Source organism: Ananas comosus, linkage group 13 (genome assembly GCF_001540865.1).
Source record: "Ananas comosus cultivar F153 linkage group 13, ASM154086v1, whole genome shotgun sequence".
Taxonomy (NCBI): domain Eukaryota; kingdom Viridiplantae; phylum Streptophyta; class Magnoliopsida; order Poales; family Bromeliaceae; genus Ananas; species Ananas comosus.
The window spans coordinates 9,250,150-9,272,577 of NC_033633.1; the positions used below are offsets into that span (position 1 = coordinate 9,250,150).

The 22,428-nt window shown below is 36.5% G+C and overlaps 1 protein-coding gene across 1 annotated transcript; it reads left to right on the plus strand.

Moving 5' to 3' along the window:
- LOC109719172 (rho GTPase-activating protein 2) lies at window positions 848–4,328 on the plus strand. The gene is given in 6 exon segments (XM_020245715.1): window positions 848–1,135; window positions 1,137–1,262; window positions 1,917–2,037; window positions 2,133–2,252; window positions 2,467–2,697; window positions 3,357–4,328. Coding segments are annotated over 6 exon segments (1,491 nt in total). The 5' UTR covers window positions 848–935; the 3' UTR covers window positions 4,050–4,328.

Here is a 22,428-nt window from a genome sequence, read left to right on the forward strand (position 1 = left end):
GACGGAGTGGGCTAAATACAACAACTTAAAATTTTAAGAAGGCAAAATATAGATTTTTGAAAGTCCGGGAGGGAAACTGAAAAAAAGGGTATTTACACGAAAGTTTTATGTAATTTAGTCTTTTTATTAGCTATGTCTATGTCATGTTCATGCCTTAATTTTTTGAAAGTTATCGAATCGCTATTTCTGAGTCATGTTGTGTCATGTTTCGTGTTCCGTATTCTGTGTTCCTAATCGTGACCATAGTTAGTTAATTCGGATTCGGTAAAAATTCGGTACGGATATAATATGCATAAAATTTATTTTCTAATTTTTTCGTTGAAAAATTCAGCTTAAAAAACGGATTTGGTATAAAATATAAAATATATGATATAAAATATAAGATAATTTATATTTAAAAATAAAAATTATAAATTTTTTACTTATATTTTCAATAATTCGGAAATAATTCGCGAATAATTCGGCTGGTCCAAAAATTTGCGAATAATTCTTATTCTTTGAAAAAAATTATAAACAAACCGTTTAATTCAAAATTTTAATAATTTGTGAATAATTCGCGAATTAACTAACTAGGATCGTGACCATGGCCTCGACGCGCGTAGCTATTGGTTCAATAATGGAGTGGCGCACGGGGTGTAAGTATACACCTGGTGCAGGCAAAAGTCCCGCGCGGTCCCCGCACTAATAAAGTAGGCGTTAGAATTTGAATTGAGTGTGGCCGTTTGAACTCCGTGCTCCGATCCCCCGCATTCAAAACACATCCCAACCCCCCCCCCCCAAAAACTCCCCACTTTGGATTTGGATTTTAGAGCCCTCTCCTCCTCCCTCTTCTTCTAACTCCTCTCCCTCTCCTCAATCTCTTCTCCCCTCTTTCCCAAACCAGATCTAGAGAGAGAAAGATCAAGAAATAGAGAGAGAGAAAGAGAGAGAGAGAGATGACAGGGGTAGTGTTGGTTTCAAGTGGGTGCAGAGGAGGAGAGGGAAATGGTGGGGGGAGGAGAGGGAAAAGGGAGGAAGAGGAGGAGGAGGAGGAGGAGGAGAGAGAGAGCCAGATCTCTCTGCTGGCTCTGCTTCTCGCGGCGATCCGGCGGTCGATGGCGTCGTCGTGCCGGCTGGATCGGGCGACGGCGGCGGGGTATGGAGATCGGGTGGCCGACCGACGTCCGCCACGTCGCCCACGTCACCTTCGACCGCTTCCACGGATTCCTCGGCCTCCCCGTCGAGTTCGAGCTCGAGATCCCCTGCCGAGTTCCCAGCGCAAGGTATATTGCTTATTTATTACTCGTTTCAATCCAGGTTTGGAATTGTAATAAGTGATTTTTGGTTGGGTTTTTGTTTGTAGTATTTTGTGCTTGTTTCTGCTTTGTATCGATCTTTTTAGCTTGTCTCTGAGGTTTGAATTTTGGAGATTTGTTAGATTGTGCATCGAAATTTAATTATCGAGTTCGATTTTGTGTTCCTGATTCGCCGACAATTTCGCAGTTTGTCTACTTTGGTTGTTTTTTGTTTCTGTTTATGCGCTCGTCGTAACAAGCTTTTCTTGTTATAATGCTAGGATTGGATGTTGGTTTTGTTGTTACCTTTTGGGTTACTTTTTATTTTTTCTCTCTCTTTGTTTAGTGATACTTTTGGCAAAATCAACAGTTTAATATATATATATATATATATATATTTTGTTTCTCTTTAATTTGTAAAAATGTTGGGATATTTGATCATGCTGTAGTGTTGATTTGAGAACATCAAGCTTGATTTTTGCTTAAGTTTCAGTATACTTAGAAGTTTGAAATTATTGCTTTTAACCTTTTCCTGCTTACAAAAATTCTCTGTGAACATTCCATGGATACTTCTCTTGCTATGTAGATTGAATGATCTTCTTTTAGCTTAACTAAGGAGTCGAGAGTTCCTTTGTGTTGCAGCGCCAGCGTTTTCGGGGTCTCAGCAGAATCGATGCAGTGCGACTACGATTCGAAGGGGAACTCAGTTCCCACAATTCTTTTGCTCATGCAGGAGAGGTTATACGCGCAAGACGGCCTAAAGGTAGAAGAATTGTGCTGTTCTTGGCCCTTGCATATGCTTTTGCTTCAAGCATTAAAACTTTTGAAATTAAAAATCTGATAGAAATCGATGAACAGGCGGAAGGGATATTCCGGATAAATGCGGAGAATGGCCAGGAGGAACATGTGAGGGAGCAGCTGAACAAGGGAACTGTTCCGGAGGACATTGATGTACACTGCTTAGCAGGACTCATCAAGGTATGATCGTCGCCAATCGATGCGCTAAACCTCGTTTTGAGCCTTTCGATGAGCACGAGTTCGATGAGTTTGTGTTATACTATTACGAAAGTGTTCGTGTTTTGTCAATGGGTACTTTCACTTCGGCGATTCTGTAGTATTTGTTTGAGGTTCGTAGATTTATGATCCAATGCTTGAAACATTAACATTTCATCTTTACATGATGGTTGTCCAGGCCTGGTTCAGGGAACTACCAGAGGGTGTACTAGATGGCCTCTCTCCTGAACAAGTCCTTCAATGCAACACCGAGGAGGAGTGCGTCGAGCTCGTGAGGCTTCTTTTGCCGACTCAGGCGGCTCTCCTCAACTGGGCTGTTGAGCTCATGGCCGATGTGGTCGAAGAAGAAGAGGCCAACAAGATGAACGCTCGGAACATCGCCATGGTCTTCTCCCCCAACATGACTCAAGTACTTGAAGCTTGCTCCTCTTTTAAGTTTTATCTTTTGCTTTTCCATTATTAGCATGGATGGTCTTTGCCTTTTTCGCAATATGGCTGTCATAAAAAATATTTAAACATCGTTCTCTATCATCTTAAATTTTTAGATAATAGCAGCCGTTTGAGCAGAAGATGCTGAGTTTGAGTCAGGCCCAACTCCTAATATTATTAATTTTCTCCCATTTATTTCGAGTCCATGCTATAGGCCTAGCGAAAAGTCCCGAGTCCAAATGTGAGGTGGAGTGTTATAAAAATATTTAAATACCGTTATCTACCGGCTTTAGTTTTTAGTGTACAACGGTTGCTTCATATATTTCACGATAGCGACTTAGTCGCCGAACTTTTACCGTCTTAGTATTGTTTTGGCTCGTTTAAAATATTTGATATTTCCAACAAGAAAGTCATTTTGCAATGAAAGGAGTAAATTGGTCCCTTTACAGTGAAATTACCTTGCAGAGCCTTGCTTAACAAACATCAGAAATTATATATGGCTAATAGTGCAATGAACTAAATTGTCTAAAAAGTGAAAAGTTTAGAAGCTAAATTGTTAAATGACATGGACTAATTTGTGCGTTTTTGCCCCATTTTTTTTTTCCCTTTTTACTAAGACTCATAGTATCTCCATCTCAGATGTCGGATCCTTTGACTGCTCTGATGCATGCTGTTCAAGTCATGAACTTGCTCAAGACTTTGATCCTGAAAACACTTCGAGAACGCGAGGAGACGGCCATGGGGGAAGAAGATTACTCACCATACTCGGTATCTCCATCGTATGATCGACAGAATGACGACGACGATGATGACGTTGACGATGATGATGAGAGCGACGACGATGATTACAATAGTGAGCACTACATGGAAAAAAGTGGCGAGTTGAGGGAGCCCAACTCAGATCACGAGGTGGGAGTGACTGGCGAGTCAGAGAGACGGGTTTCGAGAGATTATCTTGCGCATTACAGTGGCCACGTAAGCGAAGACGAAGATGGTTCTTTGAGGGACATCGAAGAATGCTTCTTGAGGCAACTAGAATGGAAGGGAGAAGAGAAAGAAGTAGATAATGTTAACCAAGGATCGACCTGCTGTGGACAAGCAACGCAAGCGAGCTGCTCCGAGTATACCGTTAGCGCCTCTCTCTCTTTATCTGACGGCAACAAGGGTAGTGTCTCGAGCACTAGTTGCGAAGTAGATTCAGAAACGAGCGCGACAGAAGATACACGGGCCGACGTGGAATTTCCTCCGAAGAATGTGGAGGTCGGAAAGGCGGTGGAGATTATTGAGTGCAAGAGTGTGATGGAGAAGGATTCTATTCCTTGCATCACATAAGTCCACAAGGAATGGATTGTTGTGGGGTTTTTGGTGTGCATGTTTAGTGTTGTTTGTGTAGTTTGGATTTTCGGGTTCTTGGAAGGAGGAGGAGAGAGGGGGCCTTTTCTCAACATGGGGTTGAAATTGAAAGGGTTTGTTTTGGTTGTGTGATTTGTTGAAACAACAGATGTTGTTTCAGCTTTTACTGTACTGCATTGGTTGTATGATCTAGTGATGTGCTTTCACTTTATGCTTAAGAAGATGCATGATAAAGACTCTGCAGTAAATTTAATTGTTCGTAATTAGAAGCTATACATACATGAGAAGAGAATTTAGAAGTGAAATGTACCAGCTCTATTTGTCAATCTGAGTGGTTAAAATTACATCATCAGATCATTATATTTGATTATTTTCTTGTAATTATTGCCTAAGCACGAGAATTTATGATTCAAGAGGCATAGGTAATTGCTTATATACTCTAGAAAAATTTGATTTTTTTTATTTATCTCTCTTAGAAGACTAATATAAAAGAAAAAAAAAATAGTTATTCTTTTAACGTTCTAAGTCTTTTCAAGTATTTCTCTATAGTTAAATTCTATTAGTGAATTATTAAAAATAACCATTATCTCTATAAATTACTATTTTTCTCTTTCAAATATACTCTTTTACTGTCGCCAACTTTTCTTATTTGTCACCGACTGCCCCTAGCGCAAGTGGTAAAGGGCTTGGTGGTTGGTACCCGAGGTCCCGAGTTCGAATCCTTGTTGATTCACATTTTCAGCTAAGTTTATTTCTAAATGAAATAAAATAAGCGGGTAATATGCTACTTATCTGTCAAATAAAAAAAAAAAACTTTTCTTACTTGTCTTTCAGTTAGTAGCAAAAAAAAAAAAAAAAGATTTATAGTTGAGGGGCCCTTCAAAAGTCTTTGAAATTTGAATTTAATTGACCGTTGCAGTCTTGCAGATCACAACGGTCTAAAGAGAGTGTCTCATCGCGACAGCACAATTGACTTTTGTCTGTTCTCTGACATGAGGAGATTTTTGAAATTGTTTGATGGACCCGGTCCACCTGATTTTTTATGTGCCCGGACGAATCACGAGTCACTAAATCGACGATCAATACTGTTAACCACTATCTACTGCATTGGAAATTTGTATTTTTTAGTGGGATTGCAGAAAATATATCGTAACCGACTCATCGCGATATGCAGAACACAATATTACGTACGGAAACAAACATAATATTTTTCTATCGTACTTTCTCACCACACATAACTCAATTAATCTACCCGCAATTCCAAACGAAGCACGTTGGTCTAGAAATAACAATTTTAACAGCTTATATGTAGTGTTTTCTGGTTTAATAATGTAAAACAATTCAAATCGGTTTCTTTTTAAATTTGAAAATAGTATCTCTTGCTTTTAGAAGGTTATTCGATTTGTAATGTTTTATATTTTGGTGAGTTGATGAACTAGAAAAAGAAAAATTCTTCAGAGTTACGGAGTTTTGTTCTAAAATGTTCAAATGCTTTACATCATATTTAACACAGTATCGATCATCAAATTAGATATTCAGATAAGAAAAAATTGTAGATTCGAGGCTCTAGCAAAATTTGATGAAGCCTGTGCTCCAATGGGCGCTGGGTGGGTTGTGCCCACGTGACGAACATCTTGAATAGTGATGTCAATGGGTACGGATATCCAAAATTTTATTCGAATCTAAATTTGAACAAAGCGGATTTATTCGATAGTCGATACTAACAAATATAGTTTTGGATATGAATATAAAAATGGAAATTCAAAATATTTGGATTCGAGTATAGATTTTGTCTCGACCCGAACCCGAACCTAAATTGATTTTATATTATATAATATATAAAAAACGTTTGATATTATATTTGCATTTGTATTTTCAAATTAAATTTAATATAATATATTTTTAAATATGATAAAAAAATAATTATTTCGAGTTCGGATTTTTGGGTTTGTGTTCAGATTTTGGATTTTTGGTCGGATTCAGATTTGGATATAAATTTTTAAAATTCATTGGATTTTAATTCAGGTTTAGATTTTGAATTTGATAGTTAGGTTGGGGATCTTATTTTTGAAAATCCGATCCGTTGACATCCCTACTCGAAGTTCACACGATGTAACATGATTGCTAATGAAGACTTAATCTCTAATCTCTTGAGTGGCCGGGCCTTGAGAATTCATGGTTTCTGGTTAATAAAAAAATTGTTTTGCATTTTGACTCTATTTGGATGGAGGATAATTTTAGTTAACATATTTTTTAAATTTAATCTAAAAATTATGAAGTATTTGATAAATAAAGAGTGTAGGTAAATATTTTAAATGTATATTATATATAAGAATTTTAAATTATTTTATTCAGAATAAGATATATCATCTTGTAAATATAATATGCTATCCTACCAAGTTATCGATATCAAGATCTTTCAAAAAAACCAAAACAAATTATTTAGGTTTTAGTTGTACAAAAGAAAAAATCATATCGAATAAGTTATTATGGCTTAAAGGAGTCAGTATCCTACTTTGTGGTAAGAGGCTAGGTTGGACCGAGCTATGTTCGAAGTGGCGTGAGGTTGGGTTGGGCCGAGCCATATTCCAAGTGGTATGCAACTGGTTGGGCCGAGTCACAATCGAGATCTATGGGTGTTGTGTCTGCATGCTTTAAGTGATTTGGTTGTGTATCTCTAACAGCTCGAGCTTTTCGGGTTAATGGTTAGCGTCAACCATCCGACAACTAGTATTAGGCTTCGTTTGGGATTGCACAACTAGTATTAGGCTTCGTTTGGGATTGCGGGGAGATTGCGTTATGTGCGATGAGAAAGTACGTTGAAAAAATATCCTATTTGTTTCCGTACGTAATATTGCGTGCCGCATATCGCGATGAGTCGGTTACGATATATTTTCTGCGGTCCCACCGGAGAACGCAGAAGCATATCCCTATATGCTTTTTCCTCGACTCTATTTTATCTAATAGCGTTAGATAGACTTTAATACCAAACTAAGCCTTAGAGCCAAAGGTCACAGGTTTGATTCTCGTATGCTGCTAATTTGTATAGTGAATTCGTGCAGGTGCTCCATGTGGCGGGAGGTTAAGTTGGATCAAGTCATATTCGAAATAGCGTGAGGCTGCATTGAGTCGAGTCATGATCGAAGTGACGTGAGGCTGGTTAGACCGAGTCACAATCGAGACTCGTGGATCCTGTGTCTATAAGATTTAAGTGAATAAATTACGTATTTATAATAATTCAAGCTTTTGAAATTAATGGTTAGCGTCAACAATCTCACATAAATATCACAAGCCTTACAAAATTCATTTGCACTTGATATGGTTTGATGTAATCAGACAAGATACGATGAAGGGTCAGGAGGTTGTAATTATGTAAGATGTATATTATTTTATAAACATAATTGCATGGTAAATAGGCCATTCTTAAAAAACAAGCCTTCTAACTTTGACTCTTTTTTGTATTAATATTTTCTTAATTTTAAAATATTTTATTCTTAAATATATCTTTTTTTATAATTGCATTAGTTTTAATGAAGTTTATAACCTATAAGATTTTATTTATAAATAAATAAAACAATTTACAGAACTACCAATTTTTGTTTGAGTATGCTCCGAACCCTCCAAATACATATACTTATTCGATAAGTAAAAAATCCAAACCATAAGCGTATTTGAACTATTAAATTTAACAAACTTATTGCTAGATTAAAAAAATAATTAAACAGTCTCATATCGTTGCTATGTCATATCAAATTGGCACTAACATTTTAGATTAATTCAAGAAAATTTATTTGTATATGCTCCTAAGTTTTGACATTTTTCTTTTAAACTATTCATGCCTAGGATATTTCAGAAAATCTAAAAATATTTTACTAAATCTTAATTTTTATCCTTAATTTTGTAGATTTATTATTGTAAACATCACATATTTATTCATTCTATTGTTATAGTTTGGTAAAAATGACAATTTATCTAAACTATAGATCATTTTCTATCAACTATTTAATCTTTTAGAATTTTGATTTTAGTACCCAATCTTTAGATTTGTTTGATTTAATTTATTTGAAGATTCTTCTAATTCAAAATTTAGTTTCTTATATTACTGAATTTTTAGTTTCATGAATTTCATAAAATATACCAATTAAATCCATAAAAAATAAACAATATATTTAAATTTTAAATCTAAAGAAATAATTAACTGGATCGAATCAAATCAAATAAATCAAAAAAATAGATAGCAAAATTAAAATAATTAAAGGGTAAATAGTCAAATAAAAATGGATAATAGTTTAGATAAGTTTTATACATTTTCACCTCATAGTTTCATAGGGCTGGCAAATGAGCGAGCCGGCTCGCGTTCGACTCGCGTTCGACTCGATATTTGGCTCGCTCGAGCTCGACTTGAAATTAAATGAGCCGAGCTTGAACAAAAAAAAAGGCTCGAAATTTATTTCAAGCTGAGCTTGAGTATTACTTGGCTCGTTCGAATTAGGACTCCGGAAAAACTCGAAAAGCTCGAATATATATATATATTATATATATATATATATATATATAGTTGAGCTAGAATACTATCGGTAGTAAACGAGCCGTTTACTACCGATTTGTTTTCGATGATAGAACTTCAAATTGAGCGATGCGTCTCGTTTGAACATGATCTTATACCACTTGGAGTGTTAGAAATAAATTTCAAATCTTTCGACATCATTTTCCTAATGATGAAAGGGTTTCAAAATTTGTAATTTTAACGGTCGATAAGAGGCGTTTTCTCGTTTAACGGCGTAAAGATATCCAAATCAATTGAATTTTTGTTAGAAAATTCTTTAAACTATTTAAACAAAGATCTATACTCTGATCTTGATTACAAGACTATACATCATTTTTTAAAGAGTATTCATTTTCAGCCATTCATTTTTTGTTCACTGATAAGAATAAAAGAATAATATCGAAAGTCGCGTGAAATTTGATTTCTACGGTAGTTAAATGGTTTAGATAATTTAACTGAGGCGATCGTCAATTTGGAGCTCTATCATCGGAACAAAATCGGTAGTAAAACTGCTCCGTTTACTTACGATAAGTTTCTAGCTCAACTCTATATATATATATATATATATTATAATATATATATATATATATATAGTAAGGCTACTTATTGTATGAAAGAATAGGGTTCTTGGTGCTTTCGATGGATATATACTTTAGTTACCTTCTAGGGACCATCAATCCTAGGGGGGACCGCAATCATCCCAACCATACAATTCTTAATCAAAGGGTCAAAAATTCGAAAACATCAAATCCTCTATATTTTCGATAGCATAGTATATCTTAACTATATATATATATATATATATATATATATATAATTGAGCTCCTATGCTTTTAAAAGTACCAAGACATTAGTGCTTGTAAGTTTTAGCCTTTAGATTAAAAAATATGTGGTTAGGATGATGTGGGCCCCCTAGGGTTGAGTGGGTGGTTGGTTGAATAGTATAATCTAACGGGTGTAAATGATCAACAGTGCTGATCTAACGGTTAAAAACCTACAAGCACAAAGTGATTGGTGCTTTTACAAGCACCATAGCCGGACTCTATATATATATATATATATATATATATATATATATATATATAGAACTAGGCTACTATACTATCGGTAGCACGGAGCGCTCCGTGCTACCAAGTTGTTTTAGATGATGCGGCTTCCAAATCGACGATCGGCTCTGTTAGACTTGATCTACATTATTAAAAATATTTAGAAACTAAATTTCATAATTTTTCGATATCATTTACCTATCAAACAAGTAGTCTAAAATTGAACGGCTGAAAAGAATAGGCCATTAAAATAGTGAAAAGAATAGGCCATTAAAATAGGCCATTAGAATAGGCCATTAATTCAAGATCAGGTATACTGATTTTACTTTAAATAGTGAAAAGAATTTTCTATAAAATTCTCATCGCATTTGGATTGTTTTACATCGTTAAACTCACAAACACACCACATCGGCCATTAAAATTGTCAATTTTGAGATCTTTTGATCACTAATCAAATGATGTCGAAAAAATCTGAAATTTAGTTTCCAAATACTTTCAATAGTGTAGATCAAGTCTAACGGAGCCGATCATCGATTTGGAAGCCGCATCATCGAAAACAACTTGGTAGCACGGGGCGCTCCATTCTACCGATAGCATAGTAGCCGGACTCTATATATAATATTTATTATTTTATTAAAAAAAATATAAATATAATATATTTAATTATATATAGGCTGAGTGAATAATCTGAGTTTAGTTAAAATTGGGCCAATGTGTTGACCCATAAAAACAAACCCAATAAACAAATAAAGAGCAAAATTTCACTAATTTATACTTTTTCCTATTTCTTTCTTTGACAGAGCTCTAAATTTTCAATATGTTTCTCTCTTTTCTCTTTTTCTGTCACTCACCCTAAGTGGCCAAGCCGGAAGCCCTCCATATTACTAAGTAACAGCATATACTCGCCGTTGCCTACCTTGCTATTAATTGTATGCTTGAGAAAAAATATACATATATTTTTAAAGTAAAAAATTATTATTCATATAAAATTTTAATTTTAGTTATATATGATTGGATAGTTTAATCCAATATTTATCTGTATAATTTATTTATTTTTGACTGCATAAATAAAAATGAATAATATGGAGATTGAAGGCGGAAGAAAAGATATGTGAGGCTGAAAAGATTAGATATTCAACTCATAAATTATTTTTTTTTCATATTATAATACTATATTTCATATAATTATTTTGTACTTTGAACTATTAGACATATTTTTGTATCAAATTATAGATAATGTTCTAGACAAATTAAACTACTGATCGTATAATGTTGAGAATTCCAAGCGGCTCGTTTAGGGCTCGAGCTTGCTCGACTTGAAATTAGGCTCACTCGAGCTTGGCTCGAATTAATTTCAATCCAAGCTTGAGCTTAAATTTAGGCTCGAAATTAATTTCAAGCCGAATTTGAGCCGAGGTAAGCTCGCTCGAGCTCGGCTCGTTTCCACCCCTATAGTTTCATCATTCCTCAAGTAACATTCTATTTATAGAAACTTTATATACTTGGTGTTGATGCCAAAATTAAAATTCACACGCCGACTTAACCCACGTATAAGCTAAAAAAATAAGGACACGTGGTACATCAGGAGTCGACAATAAGGCGCCTGAAGGTCAAGAGCGTTTAGGCGGGAACGGTTGAGAAGTGGGGCGTAACTTCCATGTGAAGTGGGGCGTAGCTTCCTTCCCCCACTACGATAACCAACCAATAATTGGGGCTGATAAGATATTATAAATAGTAACTTTGAAGCCTGTAATAGGGGTCTTTCTCTCCCCTGAACGAGAAAACCACCGCATTTTCAATACCTTAATTTTTCTGCATTTATATCTTTTCTAGGAGTACGTAGTCTACTTGTAATCTTTTACTATCTTGCATTTACTACTTTTCTAAGAGTAGTTTTTAAGTTAGATGCCTGGAGTTTATATGCCCCACGGGCACACTCTGTTGTAATCTAGATTTTCAGAGTCTATATGCTCTTCGGCAAACTCTGTTTTGTATGAGTTCCCAACTTTATTTTAATATATAAAGGCATTGGGCTCTTCCAGCCGAACCGAGCCTATAGTAAAGGCCTTCGAACTCGGCTTATACGATCCCTCTGTAATGACCCAGCCCACTAGCAACAATAATTCGTTGGGCCCAACCACTGGCCCAAAATGCTTAAGCTCAGTTATTATTACTAGTGTCTAAGTCTCTTATAAACCCAATGACAACCCCATTCCCATCCGATGTGGGATTATTGGGGTGTCACACCCTCATTAGCCGAATCGCTTGATCCAGTCGAAGGGCGCAAACTTCGAGGGTCATTAATCACAGCCACTCTGCATCCTAACGCGCTTCCCGAGGTAGACCTTTGACCGGGTCAAGAGAAGGGAATTTAGCTCATAACCCTTGGCAAATTTTAAAAATAAAACTATCCTGAATGGATGTAAATTAGAAACAATCAGATTCTACTGAAAGATATTTAATAAGAATGTTTTTTTTTTAAGAGGAGTGAGAACACAAAGACTTGTAAATAAATTAAAAAGTTGAGGACTTACTAAAATTATTTGAAAAGTTGGGGATGCATATAAAAATGTGGTTGTAAATAGCGGATAGTGGGTACATAGCATTTGGAGGGTATCATTGCAAATGATGAATAGTGGGTGTTCGGTTCAAGTGGTCGAATAAAAAGATTACACTTGGTGCATCAAAAGCCGGAAAAGAAAGTCCAAAGACAAATGGACTTTGGACGGAACATTTGGGAGACGTGGTAGTGACCTTGTAACTAAAAAAAAAGTGGCCAAACCGACCGTCCCTAGGGGTGGAAACGAGCCGAGCTCGAGCGAGCTTATGTCAGCTCAAATTCGGCTTGAAATTAATTTCGAGCCTAAATCTAGGCTCAAGCTCGGCTTGAAATTAATTCGAGCCGAGCTCGAGCGAGCCTAATTTCGAGTCGAGCCGAGCTCGAGCTCTAAACGAGCCGATTGAAATTCTCGATATTATATAATCAATAGTTTAATTTTTATAGAACATTACCTATAATTTGATGCAACATGTTCAATAGTTCAAAATACAAAATAATTGTAAGAAATGTGAGCTAGGGTGACTGCCTGACTGGGTGAGGGTCAGAGAGAGAGAGAGAGGGAAAAAAATTAGAGATTTGGGAATTTGAATGTTATTATGTTTTAGGGTTATGTGCAATAGTGAAAGTCTGAAAGAGAGAGTGTGTTATGTAAATTTAGAGTTGGGCTCAATTGCACGGTTGTACTTGTTGGGTTTATTTTATGGGCCAACAATAATGGCCCAAATTAAATTAAAGCCAATATAATTAAAATACATTATATTTATAAATATTATATATATATATATTTTCGAGCTTTCGAGCTTTTCGAGCCTAATTTGAACGAGCCGAGTAATACTCAAGCTCGGCTTGAAATGAATTTCGAGCCTTTTATTTTGTTCAAGCTCGGCTCATTTAATTTCGAGTCGAGCTCGAGCGAGCCGAATATCGAGCCGAACACGAGTCGAACGCGAGCCGGCTCGCTCGTTTGCCAGCCCTAACCGTCCCTAGAGCAAGTGGCAAAGGGCTTGGTGGTTGGTACCCGAGACCCAAGTTCGAATCCTAGTTGATTCACATTTCTAGCTAAGTTTATTTCTAAATGAAATAAACGAAGTGAGTAGCGTGCTACCTATCTCTCAAAAAAAAAAAAAGGAAAAAAAAAGGCCAGAGCACTCCCTATGAAGTGAACCGCACAATAACTGCAAGTTAAGTAATGATTACAGCAATTCTATAAATAGTGAAAAGTTGCTTACAATAGTAGTATTTTCCCATATCAATGACTACTATATTAATACTTTTTTCCATTCTCGGCATCTATAGCTTTTCTGTAAGTTAGTTTCTAGAATTTTTGTCTTTAGTTCTCTATAACTTGACCCTAAGTGCTCCCCATCCTGATAACATTCCACTTTTTTATCAATGAAATATATTTAGCTCGGCTCTAGTTTTAGCTAAATTTCAATTTAAAGCTTTTGAGTTTGACTCATTTTATGCTTTGAAGAAGAACCCGGTTGAGCAGATCCCTTCTCAATCAAATTGCTTGATCACATCATCGAGGGTCGTCCTGAGAAACGATTCATAAATCAGAAGAATTTTGACTCAGTGACTAGTTTAACTTGATCAATCGTCTGAAAAACTCAGTTTGCGAGAATTAATTCTGGCACGCTCAATGAGACACTTACGTAAAAATTTACAAACTTATGCAATAAATTCATAATGGCCAAAAGTAATGACAACAGAATGATCTCTGTAATCGAATCATACGTGTTTCCGAATCTTACTGTAACAGGTTTGTCGGAAAATATAAATACCCATATTTTTCCTTAAACCAATCATTCTTTTTTCATGCTTCATAGTATGGTTAACCAACATATTAACTAATCGATTACGATAAATTGGATTAGATTTTGAAGTTTTTTCTTCTACATTACCTCCACATGACATGAGCATGAAAGAGATTCAAGAATTAGTTTTCTTTTTATAAGGACTAAAACCGAATCACTTCTTTTTTTTTTATCAATAAAAACCCCTTTCCAAACTGTATAAGCTTCTTCCAAAGCATATATGAATCGTCTGATGAAGTACTGCTAATCTGAGGATATGGAAAGGGATGTTTTTATGTTAGCAATAGAAACCAAAGCTCATAGCATTGTTGATCTTGTAGCGGTCAAAAATGAAAATACTAGGATCCTCCTAATATATTGACATGAGGAGGACCTCAAAACACACTGTTCTTATAGAAAGAAAGACACTTTCACATTTTCTTAACCCGAAATGGTTGAGGAGAGGAAAGGTTTTGAAAAAAGCAGAATATTGATAGAAGAACATGAGACAATAAAGAATAAATGTTTTCTAGGCATGGGGGAAGGAACTTGCTAATTCCATATTTTTACTTCTACTTATTTTGACAACAACAAAATTTGACCAAGTAAATATTGGGATAATGATATGGAATGGAATTGCACTCCATGACCCTATCAAAACATTAAACTAGCATTCCCAGATAATCAAGAAAAGAACAAGTGAGTAGTGCCAAAAATGCAAACGCGCAACAGTCGGCACTACATGCAGGGTTAGAATGTAGTGGACAATGGGCTCCATAGGAGCCAAGTCTCATCCATAATCTTGAGCAAATGACCAGAGTACTCCAAAATATAGACCAAAATATTTAGCATCGTTTTACCCGTCTAGATGTAGTGTTGGCTGTAATTGCATTTAATAATGAGAGGGACAACACTTATCGAACACATACTAGCCCAAAATTAAACAAATACGGGGATGGCCACAAGGACCTCCAATGTTGAATCAGCTTGGGGGACAAAATGTTCTTCAAGCAAATCCCTAGTAAACAGAATATAGTCGGTTTAGCTAGTGGTGCCAGCTCACCCTCAGATAGCACCTTTTTAATCAGCATTTTAGGCCAGCAAATGTGAATCCCGATCCTCAAATATAAGTTGCATGGCGTCTATCTCCTCCGCCTCCTTTGCCAGCATATCAGCCTTAAGTGCAAAGGCTGGGTAGTAGAGACTGAATACAAGATAATTTCAAAAATCCTATAATGAAGAATCTTTAGCTTCCTTTTGGATTGAATGGAAATTAGGCCCAAGCACCACAAGCTAGACCTATTCCGATAGCATAAAAGAATAAGCTATATGCTCAGATTGAGGAAGCAATTAGAAAGACCTTTGTTGTTGGCACCTGGCTGGTTATGTGGCTAGTGTTTATATAGTGTACCGAACCTTAGCAAATAGGTAAGATTGTTGTGGGAGTTGATGGTTAGCATGTCTATAGAGTGCTGGATCGAGTTAGAGCCCTTTGGCGTGAAATGAATGTGAAAACAAATTCGGGAATCGAAACTTTGCTAAACTTGCATTTTTTGTGACTTTCGGGATGCCTGGATATGTTTTGGGCACTCAAAAGTGGTGAACTAGGTAGATGGAGTTTTAGACCCTACTAATGGATGCTCGGATATGGAGGATACGAATATACTATAGCTGAGATATAATGCCCGACTGCCACTTTAGCAGCCCAGAGAGTTGGTGAGGTCGATCTGACTTGATGGCGCACACGTGTACTTCGACAAGATAGGTCAACAGGACTTTTAGATGCAATTATGGGAGCTCGGTTGTGGTGTTGGCACAACCTCGACAGATTTGGATAGGGTTTTGGGTGCTTCAGTTGTAACGACCCAGCCCACTAGCAACAATAACTCGTTGGGCCCAACCACTGGCCCAAAATACTTAAGCTCAGTTATTATTACTAGTGTCTAAGTCTCTTATAAATCTAATGACAACCCTATTCCCATCCGATGTGGGATTATTGGGGTGTCACAGACTCCCCGCGTTAAAGCCCTGACGTCCTCGTCAGTCCAATCACACACACAACCCAAGATTACCAGGCGATGTGAGACTCATCTCGCTAGCCCGTCATCCAGACCCTGGCTGAGCCGAGACTCGCCACACATGTCCAGCTGGTGAACCGGCTTTGATACCATATATAACGACCCAGCCCACTAGCAATAATAATTCGTTGGGCCCAACCACAGCCCAAAATGCTTAAGCCCAGTTATTATTACTAGTGTCTAAGTCTCTTATAAACCCAATGACAACCCCAACTCGTTGGGCCCAACCACCGGCCCAAAATGCTTAAGCCCAGTTATTATTACTAGTGTCTAAGTCTCTTATAAATCTAATGACAACCCCATTCCCATCCGATGTGGGATTATTGGGGTGTCACAGAGTAAAGATCGGACGCTACTATAACAGATCCAGGCTTCTGTCCGGGCGCTTGAATATGGATCAAGTTCTAGTCTGTAGGTTTTGTGTAGACCATTACATTCTAGAGGGTGCTCAAATGTCTATGGACGTGAGGGTCGGATGCCCGAGAGTAAGTTTCAGGCGGGCGAAACGATGGATTTTGGTTGAATTGGTGAGTTTCTGATTTTTTGAAGGCTTTTTTGCAATTTGGTTTCAATCTATATAAATAGAATAGGGGTGTTTGGCTTATTCCTTTTTCATACTCAGATCCCACTAAGTCTTCCCCTTATTCCTCCTCTTCTCCCTGCCATTGTTGAAGCCTTGTTTGGTCCTGGTTGATAGTGTGTGCAAGGACCTTGGAGACACTTGTAACTAAAGAGAGGTTTGACTGAGTGTGAGGAGGAGGTTATAGCTGGCCTTTTCCATAGTTGCAACTTAAGGTAGGTGATGGATTTTTTTTTGGTTGATCGAGGATTTGTTGGATTGTTCCGTGGGTTTGGATTTTAGTAGTGATTTATTGATGATTTTGGGAGCAGTGATCTTTGTTATTTATATGCCCTATAAGCCAATACGTGTCATAACTTATAGGGCTAATATCAGTGTACTTTTATTTAAAATTAATAAACTGGTATTCTTCATTCATATTATAGCCAAATGCATAAATATGAATCGTCCATAGAATTAATAGTAGAAGAATTATATTTCTAAGATGTTAGAAATTTGAGACATATATTCTTCTATAATTAATTCTTAAATACTCTTGATCATAGGATTATCACGAGGGCGGTGATAAATTCGGTTAAGATCAGTGTATGTTGTACTTCCTTTATAGGATGACGAGTCTCAAGTCATTAATGTGGTGACACTATAGTAAGCGTATAGGTGAATGTTGGAGAACGATTTCACTGAGCGTGACCAACTATGAAAAATCACATGGATATCTACTCACTCGTCAGTGAATTGTTGCATGTTGTAGTAGTGTGAGTGATCCTTTGACCTGAGGCACCATGGTTATCTTGCGTGTGGGTTATTGTAGTTTGACTATGTAAATACTCTATACCCCAATCATGGATTAAGTCAACACATGTTGGTTGTAGCGGGTCATACGTGGAGGTGGGTATGTGTCAAGATGGAATCTATCACCCTCGGCAGAGAGATAATTGTCATATGGTATCTGTTTTACATGATATAAAAGTCCTTAGCCAAGACGGTGTGATTTTATGAAATGGAGTTTCCATATTAGTTGTTACTCAGATAAGACATATGATTAAGTAATGGCGTTTGACGAGTTATCCATAAACTCGACCCAATCGGGACAAGTGATAGAAGGATTTAATCATACGGTAACTACACCTAGAGGTTCTGTCCATTATTAATTCTATTTGGATTGGCATAATATACTGCTAGGTATCACTTGTGGATTGTGGGACCCATGAGAGTGATTAATATAGTTAATTACACTCAGTTGGGAGAGCCAGATATATTTTGGTTCATCAAAAAGAGTTCCGATGGTAACACTAAAAAAGTTTAGTGTCTCGTCTCACTACCAGGTGGAATTGACTACCAGGTGGAATTGAACCTATGTGGTCACACACAATAAAGAGTACATGCGATCAAGTGCTTGGAGAATTAATAGAGACCATTTTGCTAAAGTAGGAAAGCAAGAATTTACTTGCTAAGTTGGTTAGTAAGAAGAACTAATTTGTAAAATTGTAGAGTTAATGCAATTGTTGCATGCGGTGCACTTGCGCTGAAGTTACTAAAAAGAGTTTACTATCTTTCTCTCATCAACTCCTCAATTAATAAAGATTAATTGAGGAGTTACAAAGTGAAAATAAGGAAGAAGACAAAGTGAACTCATATGTTCACTTACCCTATTAATGATATAGTTAATTAGGAGGAAAAGAAAACCTCCTCTTCTCTCTTCCTCCACTCGTTTCTCTTCACTCCACCTATTAAATGAGAGGAATTGACTTCCTATCATTTATGGTGGCAGTTTCTGCTCTCCTTTTTGCCAACAATGAGAGGAGTTTGATTCCCTCTCATTATGGCGCTTAAGCCTATAAAAGGGGATGTAATCCTCCTCAATAATATAGGGCAATTTCTGTTGGCTCTGGAGGAAAAGTATTTAACTATATAGAGAATAAGTAAAGGAGGCTATAATAGACAAGAGAAAAGAGTCTTAATCATATAAAAATTATATAATCGTGATTGGATTTCAATTGATCTTATGATTACAATAAAGGAGAAGAACTCCTTTTATAGCTTTCAATTGTGAGAGTTTTAGATCTAAATTTTCATAACTTACAATTAATAGCTTTAAGAGTTTCTTATTCAATATGTAACTCTAAAAATTGCTAACTCCATATATGATAATTTATTCTTGAGAAAGTGCATTAACTTCCAACAATTTCTAATAAGTATGAGAGAAAGAGAAAAAGTTTTTAATCATATATAGAACTCTCTGTTAATCATAAGAGAGAGATCCTCCTATATTAATTAGTCTTTATAGTTAATTTTCTTGAAATTGCTAGCACAATTTTTTAGGATTAATTTTTGTCCACATTGACACAAGAGATCACGAAAGGAGTTTCGAGATTATACTGTGATCGTGGGAAGCACAGATCCCGAAGTAGCCTTATGTGGATACACCTAGAGGCTTGCTCAAAGACCAGAAGTTCAGCTCTAATATGTATCGTGAAATAATTTTGCTAATTAGCATAGGTTGAAATTCGAACCCTTCTTCTAATTAGATTAGAATAATAATTTTTGTGTGTCACACAAGATGATCCTGGTACATATATATACTAATATCATAAATATTATGATATTACAGTATACATTGGATTATATTTTATAAATAAAATTTATTTCCGCTTCATTAAATGTGCATGCACATACATGAATTTCCTTACAATTTTTGGGACTATTTCCATTGTATTTTCTGTTGGAATCGGGTGCTGCTTTGTTGAGGAGGCAGCAGCGGAGCTCGTCGTCTTCCCATCTTCCTACTAGGGGTAGTGTTTCTAGGTGGATTCCATGTCGCCGAAATGGCAGATTCCCTATTATCTCTATTCTTCTTGCATGGTTGGTTTATTTGTACATGCTGTGTTTAGAATAGAGAGGCTTCATTATGCATGATTGGATTTATTATATCATTTGATGCCTTTGTTATGGTAGTAGTTTGATAGTGATGTTTTATTATGCGTTATCCTGTTAATTATGTATTTAATATCATATGGATATATGTAGATGTTGATATTCCTATTTCTTGAAATCATGTTTTGTACACACTGGTGGTTGCTTGGGACAGACACTATCCAACAGTGGATAGTGGATTGGGTATGCTGAACTAGGGAATTGTATTTTATGTCATAGGGCAGTTAGACAGTGGTAGATGATTAAATGCATTATGATTGTGCCTGGAGCACCGAGACAATGTTACTGTAATCTTTTTTATTATTCAATTGGCTATAGCTTGCTAGTCACATTGAGCTTGACAATATGAGATACTATTATACTTGATTAGAGTCGCACCCCGCAAGTGCCACTCCATAGAATAGCTGAGATGAGACAGAGGCAGTAGCTTGCATGGCAGCGAACCACAACCTTGGGTGTGGTGGGGGTTAGACATGAGGCGGCGCAGGCTTGACTGGACCTTGAGTCGGTCGATGTATGATTAAGTGCATGTATCACACATTACTTGATTACCTTAGTCGATGCATGTATTTGTATTAGCTAGTTACCACCTTTTCTTATCGGTTTAGAGGCATAATAGAGTTAGTTATTATTTAGCTTATTATGTTATATTGTTGTTCAGTTTATTCTCTAATTTTGTTGCTAGTAGATTTAGTGGTGTAGGTCGTCGTTGTCGTTGACTACACCCACTAGAGACTACTGTTCAGAAGTTCTCACGCCCTTTATTCGGTGGTTTTTTATTTCAGAGCCCTCAACACTGATTTTGGATCGAGATAAGGGGATCACGAAGTATAACATCTCCTATCCAGACTTGTGTGCAATAGAGGTGACTCCTAGCTAGTTTTGGAGTATAGCAAATTGTATATTTGAACTAGCGAGGCCAATGTGGGCTGTATGCATTTTGGTTACATTCTGGAGATGTATGTATGTATGAGTGGATGGATGTTTATATAGTGACTGCTATATATGCTTAGATGTTATTTTCAAACTCTGATACTTGCTGAGCTATAATATAAACTTGGGTTCGGTTCGGGTGCAGATAAAATCCATATCTGAATCCAAATTCGTTGGATTTTCGTTTTTTATATTCGTATCCGAAACTATATTCGTTTAGCATCGAATAAACCGCTCCGTTTGGGTTCGGATTTGGATAAAATTTCAGTATCCATACCCATTGACATTCCCATCTTCTATGATTAATTTTGGGATGATTGCCTATATACCCCTCATACGTTTGAAAATATTCGATTTACTCCTTTTTTTTTTCTAAAATACCCCTCATATGTTCCACCGTTATTGCAAAATGCCCCCGCAGTTATCTCCTGTTAAGTTAACTTGGGTTAAACGTGAGTTAAACATCTACCACAGTTAAAAAAAAATTAAAATGCCAATTTTGCCCTTAACTTAAGGGCAAATAAGAAATGTTGGTGACGGTAGAGAGGTATATTAGAAAAGACCAAAAGTCAAAATACTTTTTGTGCCCCTGACTTTAAGGGCAAATAAGAAAGTCGGTGATGGTGGAAGGGTATATTTGAAAGGGCAAAATAATAATTTTACAGAGATAATAGAGTTAATTAACAGATTTTAACTCTAGGGGTATATTAAAAATAGGTTGGAACGTAGAAAGGGTATTTTCAATATTAGCCTTCTAAGAAGGGTAAATCGGAAAGTCGGAAACTTTTCAGGGGTATATAAACAATCACCCCATTAATTTTAACAACTTCTTTTATTAATAGATTTTAAAATATTATAATTATAAAAATAGCCTTTTAAAAAAATTATTTATAAAATTAGATTTATGCGGTGAATAAGTCATCTCTTTTTAAATATGGCAAATCATTCACCGCTTTCTTCAAAGCATTAGAATTATTTTTAGAGTTTAATATAATATAATTTTTGAAGTTCAAATATAAAAATATATAAAATTAATAAAAATAATAAATAATTTATTCTATTTGAAAATACGATAAATTATTTAACGTTCAGGTCTAATTTTATAAACAAAATGTCTATAAAAGCTGAGTGGCCCAAGCAAATTGTGTTTCTCCAACAACAACAACAACAACAACAACAACAACAACAACAACAACAACAACAACAACAACAACAACAACAAGGTTAATTGCATACAGCTCTATGTAAACATATCAAATTGTAGATATATATCTTTACAAACTTTAACTTTTTATTTTTATTCTTGCAAAAGTTCTACCATTTTTAAATAGGGGCAATTGTCTATATACCCCTGAAAAGTTTCCGGTTTTCTTATTTACCCCTCTTAGAAGGCTAATATTGAAAATACACTTCTTATGTTCCAAGTTTTTCTAAAATACCCCCGGAGTTAAGTTCCGTTAGTGAGCTGCCGTTATCTCTGAAAAATTACCATTTTGCCCATTCCAATATACCCTTGTACCGTAACAAACTTTTCTTATATGCCTTTCATATAGCAAATACTTTTCTTATTTGCCCTTCAGCTGGATCCGGAGCAGAGGGCGTGCAGGGGTCCGATGGCGTTGCGGCCCTCTTGCTCCCGGCGTCGGCCAAGGCAGCGGAGGAGGAGAAGGACAACGAGAACGGCGAGAGATGGGATCGTCGTTGCGGCCCTCTTGCTCCTGGCGCCGGCCAAGGCGGCGGAGGAGGTGGACAACGGCGACGATGAGAGCAGCGGTGAAAGAGGTCGACGAGAGCGACGAGAGGGGTAGTGTTGGAGGTGGAGGTGTAGGAGGAGATGAGGCGAGGTGGAGGCGGAGGAGCCGGCCGGTGGTGGCGACCAAGTTGG